Source organism: Chaetodon trifascialis, chromosome 6 (genome assembly GCF_039877785.1).
Source record: "Chaetodon trifascialis isolate fChaTrf1 chromosome 6, fChaTrf1.hap1, whole genome shotgun sequence".
NCBI classification, from domain to species: domain Eukaryota; kingdom Metazoa; phylum Chordata; class Actinopteri; order Chaetodontiformes; family Chaetodontidae; genus Chaetodon; species Chaetodon trifascialis.
Genome location: NC_092061.1, coordinates 9,682,737 through 9,700,124, shown reverse-complemented (window position 1 = coordinate 9,700,124; position 17,388 = coordinate 9,682,737). Strand labels below are relative to the sequence as shown.

The following is a 17,388-nucleotide window of genomic DNA, read 5'->3' as shown; positions in this document are numbered from 1 at the left end:
AATTGACTTTTATTTGACAAACTACAGACTGAATCCAACCTACAGGGCTAATTGTAAAGTTTAGTTCTTAACTGGCTTCAGGAACAGAGCACTTGCCATATAAGTGTAATCACATGACTCATTGACTCCTGATTTTTTTATATTTAATTTCTTTATGACACAGCTTCTCAATAAGTATTGATTCACTTTGGGATTTCTTAGTCTACAGTATAAAGATCTTGTTAAGGAGGCGATGTAACTATCTGTTTGTGCTCACAGATGGGAATGCCATCGCCCTTTAAACCCCTCAAACGAACCTCCACCCTGATAGAAACTGCATTGTAGAGTCTCTGTGACTGACTGTGCAAAATAATGACAACTCAACCATTTGGCCTAATTAGGTTGGTACATTTACAGGTGCTTTATTGTTATTTTTGACTTCATTTCCAGCTTGATTGCCACCATTTCATTAGAATGTACAGTATTATTTTAGACTTATGAAATGACAGCATAGGAGAAAATACACAGTTCACATGTACATATTGCCTTATTGAATAAGCTGTGCCTCTGAAGTCCCATGCAAGGCACCTGTGTTTTTATGAGAAGTGAAGCTAGTGCAGCCAATAATGTCCCTTTGTGCAGCTGGAAGATTGTTTGGTTTTTCGGCTTGGCGGTCGCTCTGTTATTCTGTGCTATAAGAAGACCGGGGAAGAGCTTTGAAGTGTAGCTCATGTAGCTAATATGACATCATTACAGGCCATTATAAGAACACCATGAGTGAACTGTAATCATTGATTACATTATTACTGATTTCATAATGCTGTCACATCAGATTCATGTCTTAAAACCTGTGCCGCAGTGCATTGTAACGCATTGAACTGCCTGACGTGCTTGCAAGGTGTCAGAATCTGGACTCCAAATCACCACCAGCCACCTGCGGAGTGTTTTTGCGACATTTGGCTGTGGTTTGGCATCTACCAGCCACTTTGGCAGGTGACCAGCCTTCGCTTGGAGGTCCTGTTGTTTTCAGATATTTCAGCTGGCTGGTGAAATTGCTTACAAGGATGGTTGATTTTGGCAGGCAACACCCACTTCAGCACGTTAATTTCCAGTCCAGTTCACAGTGTACTTGAAGCAAATGAAGATGTTACAATCACCACTCACCAACAGCAGGGCCCAATAGGAAAAACTGGGGGCCAGCTCGTCACACATTTTGCTGATTGTTAAAATGGTGTTAATGTGACTCTGCTTGGTGCCAGAGGAGATGTTTTGAAGCTGGACGAAAGTTTCACCCGGTCAGTGTTGACGATAACTTGTAGAGTTGCAGTAATCAGTAACTTGTGTCCCTGCTGTTGTAAAGTGGCTGTTTACACTGTCCTTGTCACTTAAAGGGAAAATCCTTGTTTCACTTACTGCGTTCAACCCACTGAGCGGAAACCATCCGTCCATGTTTGTGAGCCTAAAAGAGTAATTCAAAAAGCTGAAGTGATAAAACCTGGAGTGTGTCAACTGACAGTGAAGCTTAGATTAATGTTTTGGTTTCACTTTCTTACACAATGATGAAGGTAGATTATGAAAAAACACCACATTGTACTGGTAAAGATACAAATTCTAATCGGATTTTGATCGAGACACAAGCCTCCAAGCTTTGTGAGTGACTTCATGTTCACGTCATTGCTCTGAGGGAGCTCATGTGACTTGTTCAGGCTCGATTTTCCCTTTAAGAGAGCACAGACTCCAGCTGGTGTTGACTCGCACACATGGTTTGGAAACCTGTGCCGCGGTTCAAATTTCATGCGGCGTGTTCAAGAGCAGCGCAGTGTTACATACAGTATATGGTGAATTACGTTAAGTGGGGTCAAGTTTGGGGAAGTCAGCTTCCCATAAACTCAAGTCAAAGTCACGTCTTACTTTTGAGTGTCCTTCTCCAAATCATGAAGACATAAAGTTTAATGACTCATTTTGAAATAGTGCTTTTATGACGATCTTCAATCACAATGTGTAAAATGTTTCCTGTATCCATAAATTCGCACTCCTTCAACATGTTTCTGAATGAAGTCACGTTTCTTTTCAAAAGTATGTCGACTCTGATTTTTATTTTCCTATCTTTTAGTGATGCGGCTCATTTTTACGGTGTGATCCATTCAATGCCTTTAAACCTATGTCATTATTCCCCATCGTATGTCTGTGAGCGTAGTGCTTTGCCACACGTCCTCGCCATATGTATTTGAAGTCCAATTTGAATTACAAACCTCTGTCAAGCTTTGAAAGCTTAGTTAAAGTGGACACAGATGTGGTTCTTGTTGCTCTATAAAGTTCAATAGAATGTGCCCCAAGCAAACTGCCAACATGTTGGGTGAAGCAGCCTCTTAGAGGTTAGTTTAGTTCTCTTTTCCCTTGTTATCTTCGATATTTTTTAATTTTTACGTGCGAGACAACAAAATACACTGAGAAGGTTATGAAAACTTGTCTGGCTTTGTTTACATTCTGATTTTAAGCAAGCACCATAAATAAAGTTTATTTAGATATAAACCAATTTCTTAAGTACTTACGTATTCCGGCTGATCGTAACACGTTCAGCCGTTCTTGTTGCAAGGCAATCATGATGAGACAGAGTAGTCTGGACTTCTCCAAAATGTCTGTATTGAGGCCAAAGTGTGGATAAACAGAGTAAACTGCACAAAGACCCAAAGACTGCTGATGGTTATTTTGTTAAGGTCAGCCATACCCAACACTCAACAATCTCAATTCCTGTCTTTTAATGGTTAAAGTCAGGGCACATTCACGTTTACTCTCTGTCATCTTCACATTCATTTTATGATCTAATTCCCTTAAAACCACCAACTGCTTGTCTTTTCACTGTCTTCTGTATTTTAATGTGTGGTTGTTTTTGTGCATTCATGATATCAATAAAAGATGCTTTCTTTCTAGATCTAGAGTTTACCCCCAAATCTAAAGGAAAGTCACCATATTATTCCTACAGGGTCATATGTATTCTAAAAACATGTAACACCTTTTCATCTCCCTTGATATATATAAGTTTTCTATGAACCCAGTATATAATTCTCTTGCATATATGTTTTTCTGGAACAGTATCACAAATAAACACATTTATAAGAGAAAGAAAAATAAATATTATAAAATAAAAATTGACAAAGTGAAAGTAAATGTGGAGACAATCAGTGAAATAAATCTGAATATAAGAACAGTAACATGACTCCAATAAGGCAGTCTAGGAACATGAATTTCCTTCCTTTACCTTCCCTGTCAGTCTTCCTTGTCTTCTAAACCTCTCCTGCTCCCCTGCACCTGCCCTTCTCTCGGTCATTTACTCATTTTATAAAATGACCCAATGCACAAACAAAGACTGCAACTCGGAACTTCTGTGCCCATCGGCTGCCACCCCGTATCCCAGCTGGCCTTGCTGACCCCTAGCGGTCATACGGAGACATGGCAGTGTCAGAGGACGCACTGAGGCAAGATCCTTCACTGCCCCTCTCCTTGCAGTGCTGCTTAACTGTGGAGGCTGTTTCACGTCCCGAACCCCTTAAAACCCGGATTATAATATATGTCTGATGTATTAAAAATGACCAAGACAGCTACTTGCAGCTGGCAACCATATTACCAACGCCAGTTTACGCACACGTATTTAAGACAGGCCTATAGCTCCTGCATTTATTGGGCCTTGCTTTCTTTAATTAAAGTCTACACAGCGGCCATACTCCACCATTCTTAGTTATTGCTTATGTATCATATCATCTCTGTGGGGTGAAGGCAACGCACTCTGCCCGCTGCGGATGTTAACTTCCCATTTTATCCTTTTCTATTTGCAGCTCGTGCCACGCCCTCCACAGTCGGGTGGGTAAAGTTTAACAAGTGTCCAGCCTCAGACCAACCGCAGCACCTTATCAAAGACTGTCAGAGACTGTGAGTCCTAACAAAAAGATCTCTGAATTTTCCCCTTAGACCAGGAATTCTCTATTTGAACCTCCTCATTTTCTTCAATAAGCTGCTTTTCTCAGTGGAGAGGCAGAAGAACGCATCACCGTCAGTGATGCTCTGCGCCTTTTCCCCTCTGAATCTGTGAGGCGAAAGAGGTGGAACGAGCGGAGAAGACGCGGCTGACATCCCCAAACGCCTTCGGCATTTTTCTCGTCGACAGCAGAGGGCTCAGCGGAGGACGGGCTGCTCCGTTTGAACGATGGCTGGATGTTGCGTGTCGGCGGAGGAGAGAGAGAACCAGAGGATCAACGAGGAGATCGAGAAGCAGCTGCGCAGAGACAAGAAAGACTCTCGCAGGGAGCTGAAGCTGCTGCTGTTAGGTGAGCAACGCTGAGCCTGGAGGGTAACTGAGTTTGTACAGAATGGCTGACGTCCTTCACACACATACATGGTGGTCTTTACCCCAGTGACACCGAATTATGTATGAAAACATGGTCTTAATGGGAGGAAACTGATGGCGCGTGCCCTACCCACCCCATCCTTAACTTTTCTGTCCATTTCCAGTCAAAATCAACCTTTCAAAGCTCTTAAAAAATGTTCTGTGATGGAATAATTCGTACTTGTCGTTTTGCTGTTTGGGGGTTTGTGGTTTATCTCCCTGGTACCAATTACGGGAGATCAGTGAGTCATCAAGGAGAGCTTTAAATTTCCCATCGCTTCACTGCTTCCTGACCACACCTGGGCGTGCAGGTATCATGGCGGGTGGGTCAGCACTCAGCAGACTATGAAACTAAATTAAATTTTAATTCTGATAAATGTTGGAACAAAAAACATTTAATAAAATATATCCATGCTCTGTGTGTTAAGATGTTTTGGATAGACGTGACTGTGCGTAAAGCAACCAAGTCAAGAGTAGTGTGACCAGCTATACTGTATACTTCATATCTAACTGTTCTCTACATGTCCTGTCTCCTCTGTCCTCGGTCTGGTCTCCGGATGTGCAGTGCGCCCGGGCTAAGCCCCAACCGTTAGAGTGTGAGTAGCTGCGCGCCGTAGCCGCACCGTTCATTTTACGCACTAAGGAGATTTTTTTAGCCTTGATTCATTTGTTGTCTGGATTCAAATGTTCCCACAGAAATACTGAAAACTGTCTTACGCACAGAGAGATTTGACAGTTTAAGACGATATTGTGTTTTGACTTGAGCTCGTTTCCTGTCCAAGTGTGTATGGAAACCGAAACTTAGCGCATCCATTCCTTGCCAGTTAAATTCTCTCGCAGAGTTTGCTGGAGTGGACAAAGGTGGCCGTTTTCATTCCTCTGTTGGGCTGAACTGCAGTTTCATCTTAGTGTGAAAACGGAATGAAGAACAAAATAGTGAGGGGAAAGTATGAATATGATGTCCAGGAGTCAGTTATCAGTATATTGTGTCAGGAGGGGCAGTTGTGTTGCTTCATGCTTGTGATGTTTACACCTTGGGTCTTTTATGGAGGAGTCAATAATGTGAAGGAGGGACTTACACTTCCTGGTGTGAGCTCACTGATTTGTCCGAGGGCACTTCAAGGATTCAAGATTCATAAACTTCATCACATAATGATAGAAAAATGTCCCAGGAGCTCACAAAGAACATTAAAACATATACCCATGAACGAGTCACATAAAATTGTGTTTAAACACAAACTATTTCTTAACTAAATAAGAGCAGGCGTGGAAGCTGCGTCAAAAAGTCTTCACATCTGTTTGGCCTTGTTTAAAATGGATATTACAGTGGGAATGAAAGGGGGTTTTTTGCCCTGAAGCAGCTGTCTGATGGGAGTCACTGAAAGGGGTGATGAAGGGGATGCGAACGGTCCCAAATGATGGAGTCTGCCGTTCTCTTTACTGACTGTAAAGGTCTGAGAGTTGGGTTTGACTGGTGATGCCCGCTCGAGGGGTGACGTTCTGCTGTTAAAATGTCTGATGTTTAAACCTTTCAGCTTCCTCTGGAGAAACGTGCGCTGTTGGGCCTTTTTGTAGACCCCTCCTGCATGTTGTGTGAAGGACAGGTGGTGGTCGATTTCAGTGCTCATCCTCAGCAGGTTTGATGCCAGCTGAGATAGAGGACTTGAGGCTTGAACTCATTGTGTCCCCCTATGCACGTGCATAGCTTTTATAGATCCGGTGAACTGGGAACAGGTTCCATCCATGACTCTGCTCGTGCTCTGGACACAGCCCACTTTACCGCAGCAGTGCCGTAGCATGTCAGGCACGGGAGTCACTGTCAAGACCTCTGTCAGTGGTGTGTTTGAAAGCCATAACTAGCTGCTACTGGCGCACCTCATGCAAATATCATGCAAATCCAGCCCCGCACAGGATGTGAGCTGTAGGTTTGCCTCCACTGCTCTCTGAGAAAGGGCTTTCTCTCAGAGAGTGTCAGGCCTCTGCCCACTAAATTCATTATAAATCCCTCTTTATTTTCTGTGAAAGCTCTTATCTCAGCTCTTATCTATATGTTAAAACTCATTATTACATGGATTCCGGCACAGAGCGTGTTACATCACTGCTCAGGATGACAAAGTTACTGTCAGCTGCGACAAAGTTTTGAGCAATTTATGTGGATGACATACACAGAAACAAGTCATTGGGCTGTTGAAACGGCTGCACAAAGGCTAAACTGTCTGATGAGCAGAAACAGGTTGAACAGGTCACCAGAAAAAAAGATGACTCAGAATAAGTGATTCCAGGTTATCACAAGGGAAGTGCTTTAACAATAACATTCATTTACCTGATCAGAGTGACTCAGAGCTCTCAGAGGATTTCATTAGGATGGTCACAGTCAGGTCCCCGGAGAGGACGAGTGGGAGTGAAGCAGAATGAGAGATCAACACGTACGCATTCTGCCTCCTCTGTCGATTCGGTGACCGACCGTGAAAAGCTGTAGGACGACGCACACACATCAACAATCCTCTATACAGCGCAGGGTACAAGTGCTGGTCATTTAGTTCAGCTGCAATTTCACTACAAGAGCTGGACGAATGCATGAACAAAAGAATAAACATAGAAAATGTGAAAGAAAGCGGGACCATAAACCATGCATGGCTGGCATGCACATCTGAACAGATGCAGTATTAGTATTAAATATTAACAAACTAATGCAAGCACAAAACACACAAAGAAGAAGAGGAAAACAGATGAAGCTGATTATCCATTTTAGAACAACAGAACCCAGAGAAGCAAGAATAAAATGGATTGAGGTATGACCGGTGGCTCTTTGTAAAAAGAGATTCATTTTTTGTTCGCAGGCACGTTATTTAGTGTTCTTATTATCAGGAGCGTGGCACACAGTTCTGGAACCTGCACATTAGGTGTTCTCCATGGCTTTGTAGTATGTGTGAGCCCTCCACACACGAGGGCCGGTTAACTCATTCCCCTTTTCCCCCACGGTCCCACCCCCCTGATTATTACAACTGATTTCATGCTGCCTTCCTTTCATTGTTTGGTTTGTTGTCTAAAATAGGAATTTATTGAGACGATAGATGATCAACGGTCGTGGGTGGAGGTAGGCTGGAGACTTCAGGTATGCAGGAAGTCCTGAGATTAGCAGGTGAGGCACTGAGGTAGAGAGCAGCTCAGGGATACGCTGGAGTGCACAGAGCTCAGGTGGAGTGCAGCGTTGAGGGCACGTGGTGGTGGAGGCACATATGAAACTAGGTGGTGATGGTTGTGGACTAGAGGGTCGAGGCGGGTGAGCATAAAGAAAAAGCCACAAGAGATCAAGTACTGGTTATCGACACGAGAGAAACAAAGACTAAATATAGACTTCTACTCGCAGGTCGCTCTAGTAAACAGCCAGCTGTACCACTAGGCAGCTGAAACAACGAGTCTTCTGCAGTCCAGCCTTTATGCTGTGCTTGATTGTGACGAGTCCCAGCTGTGTTGGAGCTCCCAGTCCACCAGGAGAACCACAGGAAACACACAGGAACCAAGCCCACACCTCTCCACAGCACACAAGGAAATAGTAGAATTTCCCAAACCGCCACATGGCTTTTTATTACGTATCGTTCTTACATCGGCCACATTAACGCCACATTCATTCACACACTCGTCACATCACCACACTCCCCCAACGAGGTGCGTGTAGGTGTGGGGTTGTGTTTGTGGTCAAATATGTATATGTGATGTGTCACGTCTACTGAGGGAAATCAATCATGATACACAAATTAAAAAAAAGGTTATGAAATGTCGCACTTCCTGAAATACATCTTAAAGCATATACTTGTTATACCTTCTTTGGCTCGTAAACTTGTCTTTCAAACTCCATCAGTGTCCCCAGTTTGTGCACGGAGTGATGAAAGTCTGAGGCCTCTGAGCTCATTTAAGTCTCTCTGAACAAGTGAAGCAAAGCAGACGTGCAGGATCGTGATTTGCCTCCATCTCAGGGTTTACCTGCCTGTCTTGCCCAAATCCCCCTCATCTCCAAGAAACTTGACTTGTAAACAAGATGCATTCAAATGCAGACAATTTGTCTGAACCTTGTTTGCCAAGATGTAAAGACTGGAGAATTCCCCGTGCCATGCAAAACTGCTGGCACCACTCAGGCTCATCGCCGAGCTTTAACACACTTGGCTGAGAGGCCAGGATACAGGGGCAGGAGTATTTTCACACACACACACACACACACACACACACACACACACACACACACACACACACACACACACACACACACACACACACACACACGCATGGCGTGAGCCCACACGCAGACAGGGCAACTTATCCAGGTCTGTTAACAAACACACATTTGTTAAACAAATCGATTGTGCATCATGTGGTCTGAATGAGAAAATGAGGGGAACTGAAGAGGAACGTGACAGAGACTCTGTGTGTGCACGGGTGTGTGTGCGTGTGTGTTAAACTAAGACGGTTACTGAACATTTGCTCATTTATCAGGTACAGCAGGTAGATCTATTGCTTTCTAATGAAAGAATGAAAGCAGTAGATCTACCTGCTGTACCTACCTGCTTCGGCTTATCATCAACTGGCAGCTCACATATACAACACTGATTCCAAAAACGATGGGGCTCCGTATAAGACCTAAATAAAAACAACGCATGTTCCTCAGCTCATGTTGTAATTTTATACAACCATGTGTTCACTAGCGGCACGGCGGGGCAGCAGGTAGTGCATGTGCCTCAAAGCAAGAAGGTCGCCGGTTCGATCCCCGGGTCGGGCCTTTCTGTGTGAAGCTTGCATGTTCTTCCCATGCGTGCATGCGTGGGTTCTCTCTGGGAACTCCGGCTTCCTCCCACAGACCAAAAACATGCTCATTAGGTTGATTGGTGACTCTAAAATTGTCCTTAGGTGTGAGTGTGAGCGTGAATGGCTGTTTGTTTGCCCTGTGATTGACTGGCGACTGGTTCAGGGTGTACCCCGCCTCTCGCCCGTTGACAGCTGGGATAGGCTCCAGCCCCCCCGCAACCCTGGAAAGGGATAGTCCGGTATAGACAATGGATGGATGGATGTGTTCACTAAGTGGTGAACCTTGCTTGTGAGCAGCTGAGCCTTTCCAGGATGCCCCTTTCTTACCCAATCATGATACTCTCACCTGTTACCAATGAGCCTGTTTACCTGTGGAATGTGGAAAAACAGGTGTTTTTGGAGCATTCAGCAGCTTTCCCAGTCTTTTGTTGCTCCTGTCCCAACTTGTTTGAAACATGCTGCTGCATCAAATTCACAATGAGCATACATTTACAAAAATCAATGAAGTTGATGAAGTAAAATGATATTGTCTTTGTAGTGTTTTCAGTGGAGCATGTGTCGAAAACGGATTAACAAATTTCAAAGCCAAAAACATGAGAGCTAAAACCATGCACTGACAACATTAATGCATTACTTACAAATTACAGACAAAATGTAACTCGTTATCATAATGTTGATCAGCACCCTTCATTCCTGCCTCCCCACCAGCACAGGTTTCCCTTCACCGCTGTTTGTAGCACGTTAAGATGTAAAAGTATAAAAACATATCCTTGGATTGAACCCTCGCTGTACCCAACAGGCACGGGAGAGAGTGGAAAGAGCACCTTTATCAAACAAATGAGGATTATCCATGGAGGAGGATACACAGATGAGGACAAGAAGAGCTACGCCAAGCTGGTCTACCAGAACATCTACACGTCCATGCAGGCGATGATCCGAGCCATGGAGGCACTCAGCATATCTTTCTCTAATCACCAGAACCAGGTACAGACAGACTCAAGATGGCTCCTTTAGCTATCAGTGAGGACATCAGCAATTTCTACTTCTTTGTGGTTTTCTCAGTTTGTCTCTACATGATATGTATTAAACATGCTCCTGTGTTCATCGACCAATAGGCTCTAGATGTCAACTTCAGTGCAGAGTACAGGGAGAATCTGCTGCTCTGCAAACACAACTACAAATCAAGTCTACATTTCCCTGCACTTAAATCTAAAAATTCAAAATCCAAACTAGTGTCCTGCTTCTTTTCCTCTCCTTGGTGCTTTTCCACAAAGTAAGAGACGTTTAGCGTCACGTCGGCTGGACCTTTTTCTCACTGTCTTCGTGGCTGTCTGTGTGTCCGCAGAGTCATGCAGACTCAGTCCTGGAGGTGGAAGTGGACAAAGTGGAGGAGTTAGAGCAAAGCCTGGTGGTGGCCGTCAGGAGTCTGTGGGACGATGCGGGAATACAAGAGTGCTACGACCGACGCAGGGAATACCAGCTGTCCGACTCCACCAAATAGTGAGCATGAGACATACAACATGTAATATGCACACAGAGCTTCTACTCCTTCAGCACTGCCAAATATTTAATGCTTCAGATAATATACTCTGTTAGTTGTAAGGATAAAGTATTGGAGTGGGTGGGGCTGAAGCTACAGTTGAAGACATTGGTCTCAGTGCTGATTCCTCTAAATTTGGTGGTTTTGTCAATCTGCAGGGAGTTTACAGCAGCAAAACATACACAGAGTGGGTATATTTTATGGTGTTTACTGTATTTTTAGATTCAGATTATTCAAATCTGTCCTCTTTTAGCACACCTTAGATAGGTGAGGAAATAAAGGATGCTGTATTTCTCCACCACATTTTTTTCTTTCTGGAAAAAAATTGAGTATTTGACCTTAATGTTGGGAAATAAAATGTCTAAAATTAATAACTTAGAAGATAAGTCCACCCCACCCATGTCCATAAAGAGACACTGTAGAGCATGGAAGGTGTCCCCCTTTGCTAATGGTTTGAACTTAACACATCGCTGACCGACACTCACAGATTCAATGGCAATACTTACTTAAACCTGCAGTCTTACCTCTTATTATGGTAAGATAAATCAGGTTTCTCATATCGTGACTGACTACCTGTTTTAATAGCCACAAAATTCTCCCTATTCTGTTATTTTTCTTCATATTTCCTCTCATTTTTCAGCTATCTCGCCGACCTGGATCGAATTGCACAACCCTCTTACATACCTGACCTGCAGGATATCCTCAGAGTCCGTGTGCCGACCACGGGTATCATCGAATACCCCTTTGACATGGAGAATGTCATCTTCAGGTGAGATATAACACCAGTATGACAGGTAATGGCTCAAGTATGCTGCTTTGGATCTGGTCGTGCAGTCGGCAGCACAGGTGACATTTGACGTTGCACCCTTTCATTGTTGTTGGGTTGGCTGTTATGGCAGGATGGTGGATGTTGGGGGTCAGAGGTCAGAAAGGAGGAAGTGGATCCATTGCTTTGAGAACGTCACCTCCATCATCTTCCTGGTGGCGCTCAGTGAGTACGACCAGGTCCTGGCTGAGTGCGACAACGAGGTGCGAATTCGAGATCGAGAGCAGATCATCTTCTAGACTTTGATCCTTTAAAATGTGTCTTCATTGCTGCCTGTTTCCACACTGCAATTTCATTTCAGAACCGTATGGAGGAGAGCAAGGCCCTGTTCAAAACCATCATCACCTATCCCTGGTTCCAGCGCTCCTCCGTCATACTTTTCCTCAACAAGACCGACATCCTCAAGGAGAAGATCATGTACTCTCATGTAGCCTCCTACTTCCCAGAATTCACAGGTTAGTGAGTTTGTTTGAAAAGTCATACGCAGGCAGGTCATTTGTGATATAATTAGAAGCCCTGTCTGATCGGAAGTGAGCAGACTTTGCACATTTTCTGTCTTCAGTGTCTCACTGGTGAGACTGTTAATGCATTTGGGTCTGAAAAGACAGAAGAAAGAAAATGCACGACGCAAAGGTCACAAATTCTAAAAGATAACAGGAAAAGTCACATGTTACTGTCACTAAAAGTCACTGTTTCTTTAAGTCTTTCATTTATGCAATCACCACAGGAAGCAGAGACCAGAGGTACTATAAACAGATCATGTAATAAACAAGAAATTAAGCAAATATTATCAACCCTGACTTGCAGGACCTGAGCAGGATGCTACAGCAGCTCAAGAATTCATCCTGAAAATGTACCAAGAGCAAAACCCGGACAAGGACAAGACGCTGTACCCTCACTTCACCTGCGCCACAGACACGGAAAACATCCGCTTCGTCTTCGTGGCCGTCAAAGACACCATCCTCAGACACAACCTGAAGGAGTTCAATCTGGTGTGAAGAGGAGCAGCAGGACAGGAGAAGAAGCAGAAGGACGCGAGAGGGTGCAAAGAAAGGCGTGAGGAGGACGCGACGGAACAGATCTTTACTTAGCTCTTCCTTGGCCGTCTAAACAGAGAACAGTTAGATTTTACCAAGTTCCTCCCTGTTTCCACAACTGCTGATTCTTGGTTTCATTTTCCATCTGTTGTGCCTGTAAAAGTCCAGCCAAAGAAAATATGAACATATATGAGACATACCCAAACGACTGCTGACTGTTTATTGTGTGTATTTGTTAGAATGTGAAAATTAGTGTAAAGTAATATCATTGATCTATTGTGTGGGCTACTTGTTTTACTACTTCTTAAAATAAGATGTGAGAGCTTTAACTGAAACACACTTTCTGCTAATGCATTAGCTGAGTTTTGTGATTTAATATTACCTTTTCTAACACTGAGCCACCTGTGCCTGCCATGCAATACTGACTCAGGACAGTCAGCACAGCCACTGAGTTTGTTTTAGATGTAAATAATCCAAGCTGTGCTTTGAAATGGAAATTATATTTATAGTAATTTTCAATAAACTATTATAGTTACTTAAAGAAGAGTGTAATTTGTGTGTTTTGGCAGAAGAAATAAAGGAAGAAGACTCTGAAATTTGAAACACATATTTTATTTTTTTTTTGAAAACTGAGGGAACATAACATGAAGCCACTGCAGTGAACATTTTGCTCCCTGATGACATAAATGACAATCACTAATGGCAACAGCAATATTTAGTCGTATTAAACTGCGATGCGATGCACCCCAAACCAAAAGTAAACCTATAAAATACACACCAGAGTAAACAGCAGCTGATAATAGTTAGCATTCACTTCTTTTAAATATACTTTTCTCTGCATAATTTTATCAACATCGTTGGCATTGCATATGTGTGGTATAAAAACATAAAAATCACAAAATTACAATCCGTAACTCTGTAATACAGACTATTGTGTGAGGATGGATATATACAGATAGAATACTATATTATATCAATATACAGCGGATTGATCGTGTAAGTACAGTATAAAAATAGCATGCGTCTAGAAATCACACACTGAACAGTCTTCAACTGCAGAAATATATAAAAAAAAGGAAAGTAAGAGAGTAAAAGAAAAGAGGGGGTTGAAAGACAGCACATTCTGAATTACATGTGTTATAAAGCCATATGCAGGATTTCAATTAGTTTCCCTTTTATATAATCTGGTGAAATAAACAGTGTACGACATTAAATGTGCTACAGTTATGGTTGATTTGGCATCGGTGTTACACAAGCTGTGTTCTACCACATCTCTAAGCTGTTGCACCGGAACAGCCAAACAAACACAGCTTGAAATATCTTCAATAAAAATCAAACTGGATGAAATTAGTGAGTTCAGGTGTGTTACGTTGAGAACTGGAAACCAAGGCCGAGGAAACTGAAAATCCGACAATTTCAGCAGCATTTCAGACACGAACACACTGCGACGAGATGTGTTTGAAACTCCAGACTTCCATTAGTTTTCATATAAGAATCGATCATTAAAAATGAACACTGCAGCATGTGCACAAAAGGATGAGTGGTTTGGTTCAATGCATTCTGCGCTTCTGTGGGAAATGAATGCGAGTCATTTATAGCACTCTTGCAGGCGTGCACACATACAAACCACTCACTCCCCGACACACACTAACAGTCAACATACAGCATCGATTGTGTGTATTTACCACTACTCACACATGGAGGTAAACAAATGTAGCATGCAGTAAGGAACAAAGGCACTGACACGCACAGACTTTGTGCATGTTTTCTTTTCTTCTTCTTTACATTTTTAGCTTTTCTTGGTCTTCTTCACGGGTTAGTATTTGGGTAAACTCTCTCTTGCGTCCTCCAATTTGGCAAGAACCCACTGAAATAAACCAAAGGTAGAACAAATTTTAGTGCAGTCATTCACTGTGACTGCAGGCTTTGGCCTGGGTGACACACGGAAACACGAGTAAAACAAATCTGCTCATTTTGATTATATATAGACGACATATAACAGTCAGGCATGTCTTACACAACTGAAAGACAATAAAAAATAAAGTGGAGTCTCTTACTGTCAAATTGTAAACTCACCTTGGCTATCTCAGGAGTTTTAAAGTTTATGATCTTCCCAAACTCCTTGGCATGGAAGACAGACTTTACTCTCTCCTGCAGAACACAAAATAGGGCAATTAGTGCAATAACCTGCCAAATAAATGTTTAAAATCTGCAACGCATTTGTAAAAACAGCAGCCTTCGAGGGGGAAAAAGGAATCTTCTGTTTTTGTACCTTGGCCTCAATGCGAAGTCGGCGGTTCTCTACAATCATTGGATCCTTGGTGAACTCTTCAAACAGATACTGCCACTCGCAGGTCAGCTGGCCAAATGTGCCTTTGGTCACAAAAAATATTCCCCTGGAAAAGAAACAACAAAAAATGGGCTAGAAAGAAGCAACATATCGTACCTATCTGTGACGACTCCAAAGGTAAAGGACACAATATAGACACGATATGACAAATCAGATGAATCAGAGACCAAAGCCGCTCACCTCTTTGTGATCATGAGGAAGTCGGAGTCATTGACCTTAGCATGCGCAAAGTATCTGTACTTGGCGAAACGTCCATTCTCAATTTTCTGAAAGGAGAAAGAAAGTATGTGAATATTAACACAAACAGCAGGACTGAGAAACAAAATGAAGCCCAGACGTCTACGTTCCAGGAGAATTTCTACACAAGAACATCAAAAACAACTGCATACTATAAATAAGCAGGAGCTGCAAAAAGAGTGATGAATAAACCTTCCTCTAATGAAACTGGAAAATGTCGTGGGGAGGAAAGATGAAACAAAGACAACGACGGGTAGAAGTTTAAAAGGTGAGTTTTTTTATTGAGAGCAAGAGGACAGTGAATAGAGGCAGTGAATGACAATGAATGCAAATACAAACAAAGAAAGGTTTCTTTTGTGGCTTGTGAGAAAATGAGGAAAGAAAAGAGTATAAGGTATAAAGTAGGAGGTGATGATAATGAAATGATAATGAAAGATATTAACAAAATAAAGAAAACACACATGAAGTTCATGAACAGCTAAAAATACATAAAAATACATTTCTTAAACTACTCGCACTCATTTCTTTGGTTCGTTCAAAACCTGCGACAGCGAACTACTGACAGACAACACCAACGCTACACTACGGCTGTCACTTTTCCTCATCACCCTCATCCTCTGAGCCACTTCTACACCATTCACTGTAGGCCAATCTCCTCTGTGGACATGACAAGAGAGAAGAGTGAAGGTCAGAGCACGAAGAGCCAAAAGCCTGTTTCTACCCAGAGGGCCACTGTGCTGCAAAGGCTCACTGCGACGCGTGGAGTGAGGTCAGCAGTGCTTTGAGTGATAGACAAGGAAGTAAATAATCTGATTTAGGGATGCACGATATAGACATTTTTGTATTTTTGCACAAGGCTAAGATGCAGTGAGCAAAGGCGGATGATTTACGATCCCATAGCTCTGACCTAACCAGATCTGACTCACTATATAAGATTAAGCAAGCAAGCAAGCAAGCAAAGTTTATTTGTATAGCACTTTTCACAAAGTGCTTTACAGTTACACAACATTAAAATTAAAACTCGTACCCTAATTTATTGGCCTAAAATATATCGTGCATCCACAATCTGACTGCATCGGCCAATGATCATTCTTTAATCTTTCTGAAAGTTAGTACAACTCCGTGTTTCAAATCTCTAAATGCACCGCTAACTGTTGGAAAGGTTTTAAGGTTTTACATTTCCAAACAGTAAGTAAATATGAAATATCTGATGAGGAATCGCTCCAAAAAGCATTAAAGTTCCTGCATGCTTGTCAAAACGCAACGGCCTTTCAAATACATCTCATGCCAACTTAATCAACTACAGCACAAACACAAAAGCGGGCCTGAGATGTGGCATCCATTGTGATTTGTAGTTGTGTGTAGTTGTGTTATTCTTATTAGTCACAATTTTACATGAGTCTGTCTGTAATCTAAAGGATCAAAATACACACAAAGCTAGCCTGGGTCTAAAGCTGGTGATACAGATAGGTGACAAATTAAAGGAAAAACCTGAACAAAAGGAAAACACAACATGAGAAACATGACGAATGCAGATGCTTCTATACAGGGGACAAGATGAGATATGATGAGAATGAAAATGAATCGTATGCTATGGCCTTCACAGTCACCCGACCTCGACCAAACTGAACGACCTGGAAGATTCTGGGTGGATGTTTTGGACACGCTCTCCACCAACACACCACATGAGGGAATATCTTTAGGATGAATGGTGTTAATTTCTTGCGTAGATCTCAAGATTTGCCTCACTAGTGCACTTTAATTTGTCACTTATCTGTAAATTAGGGGGGTAATCCTACAAAAGACGTCTTTACTATCAGCCAAATAGTGCAGCTCTGACCTGAGATTCGTGAGCAGAAACTTCAATCCAGTCCATCCAGCACGACAGCTAATGTCATTACAAAAAAAATCCCCCCAGTTTAAAGCTCATATCTTAAATACTTTGAAGCTACAATAAAATCTACAAATATGAGAAAGCCATGTTACTGACTGACTGAGCCACATTCAGAGTAGTGTGCTAACCAACATTATGTTCAGTCAAATAGCTGCAAGGAATACTTGAGGACACTTTGCTCCAGATGCAGCAAAATTTGCCAAACAAAATCAGTGCTCCACATCACAAGGCACTAAACCAATCATGTTATTCTCAGCAGACACGGTGCAAAAACAAAAATACAAGATTTTGCTATGAATGAGTGAGAACATCCATATGAACACTGAATGTCTCAGTAACTGCAG

General features: G+C 42.5%; 2 protein-coding genes across 2 annotated transcripts in view; one reads left to right on the top strand and one right to left on the bottom strand.

The window, feature by feature from the left end:
- Positions 1–4,114: 4,114 nt before the first annotated feature.
- On the top strand, positions 4,115–12,724 carry gna14a (guanine nucleotide binding protein (G protein), alpha 14a). The gene is made up of 7 exons (XM_070963805.1): positions 4,115–4,301; positions 9,960–10,144; positions 10,506–10,660; positions 11,341–11,469; positions 11,600–11,729; positions 11,828–11,981; positions 12,334–12,724. The coding sequence occupies exons 1-7, from the start codon at positions 4,181–4,183 to the stop codon at positions 12,522–12,524; spliced, it is 1,065 nt and encodes a 354-aa protein (XP_070819906.1). The 5' UTR covers positions 4,115–4,180; the 3' UTR covers positions 12,525–12,724.
- Positions 12,725–13,155: 431 nt separating this feature from the next.
- The window catches only part of vps13a (vacuolar protein sorting 13 homolog A), a 32,210-nt gene continuing 27,977 nt past the window's right edge, over positions 13,156–17,388 (bottom strand). Inside the window, exons 73-76 of the mRNA XM_070963723.1 lie at positions 15,094–15,179; positions 14,836–14,959; positions 14,640–14,714; positions 13,156–14,430 (exon numbers count right to left, since the gene is read on the bottom strand). Of these exons, the coding sequence (XP_070819824.1) occupies positions 14,380–14,430; positions 14,640–14,714; positions 14,836–14,959; positions 15,094–15,179 (336 nt within the window). The 3' untranslated portion in view covers positions 13,156–14,379. The remainder of the gene's footprint in view (positions 14,431–14,639; positions 14,715–14,835; positions 14,960–15,093; positions 15,180–17,388) is intronic.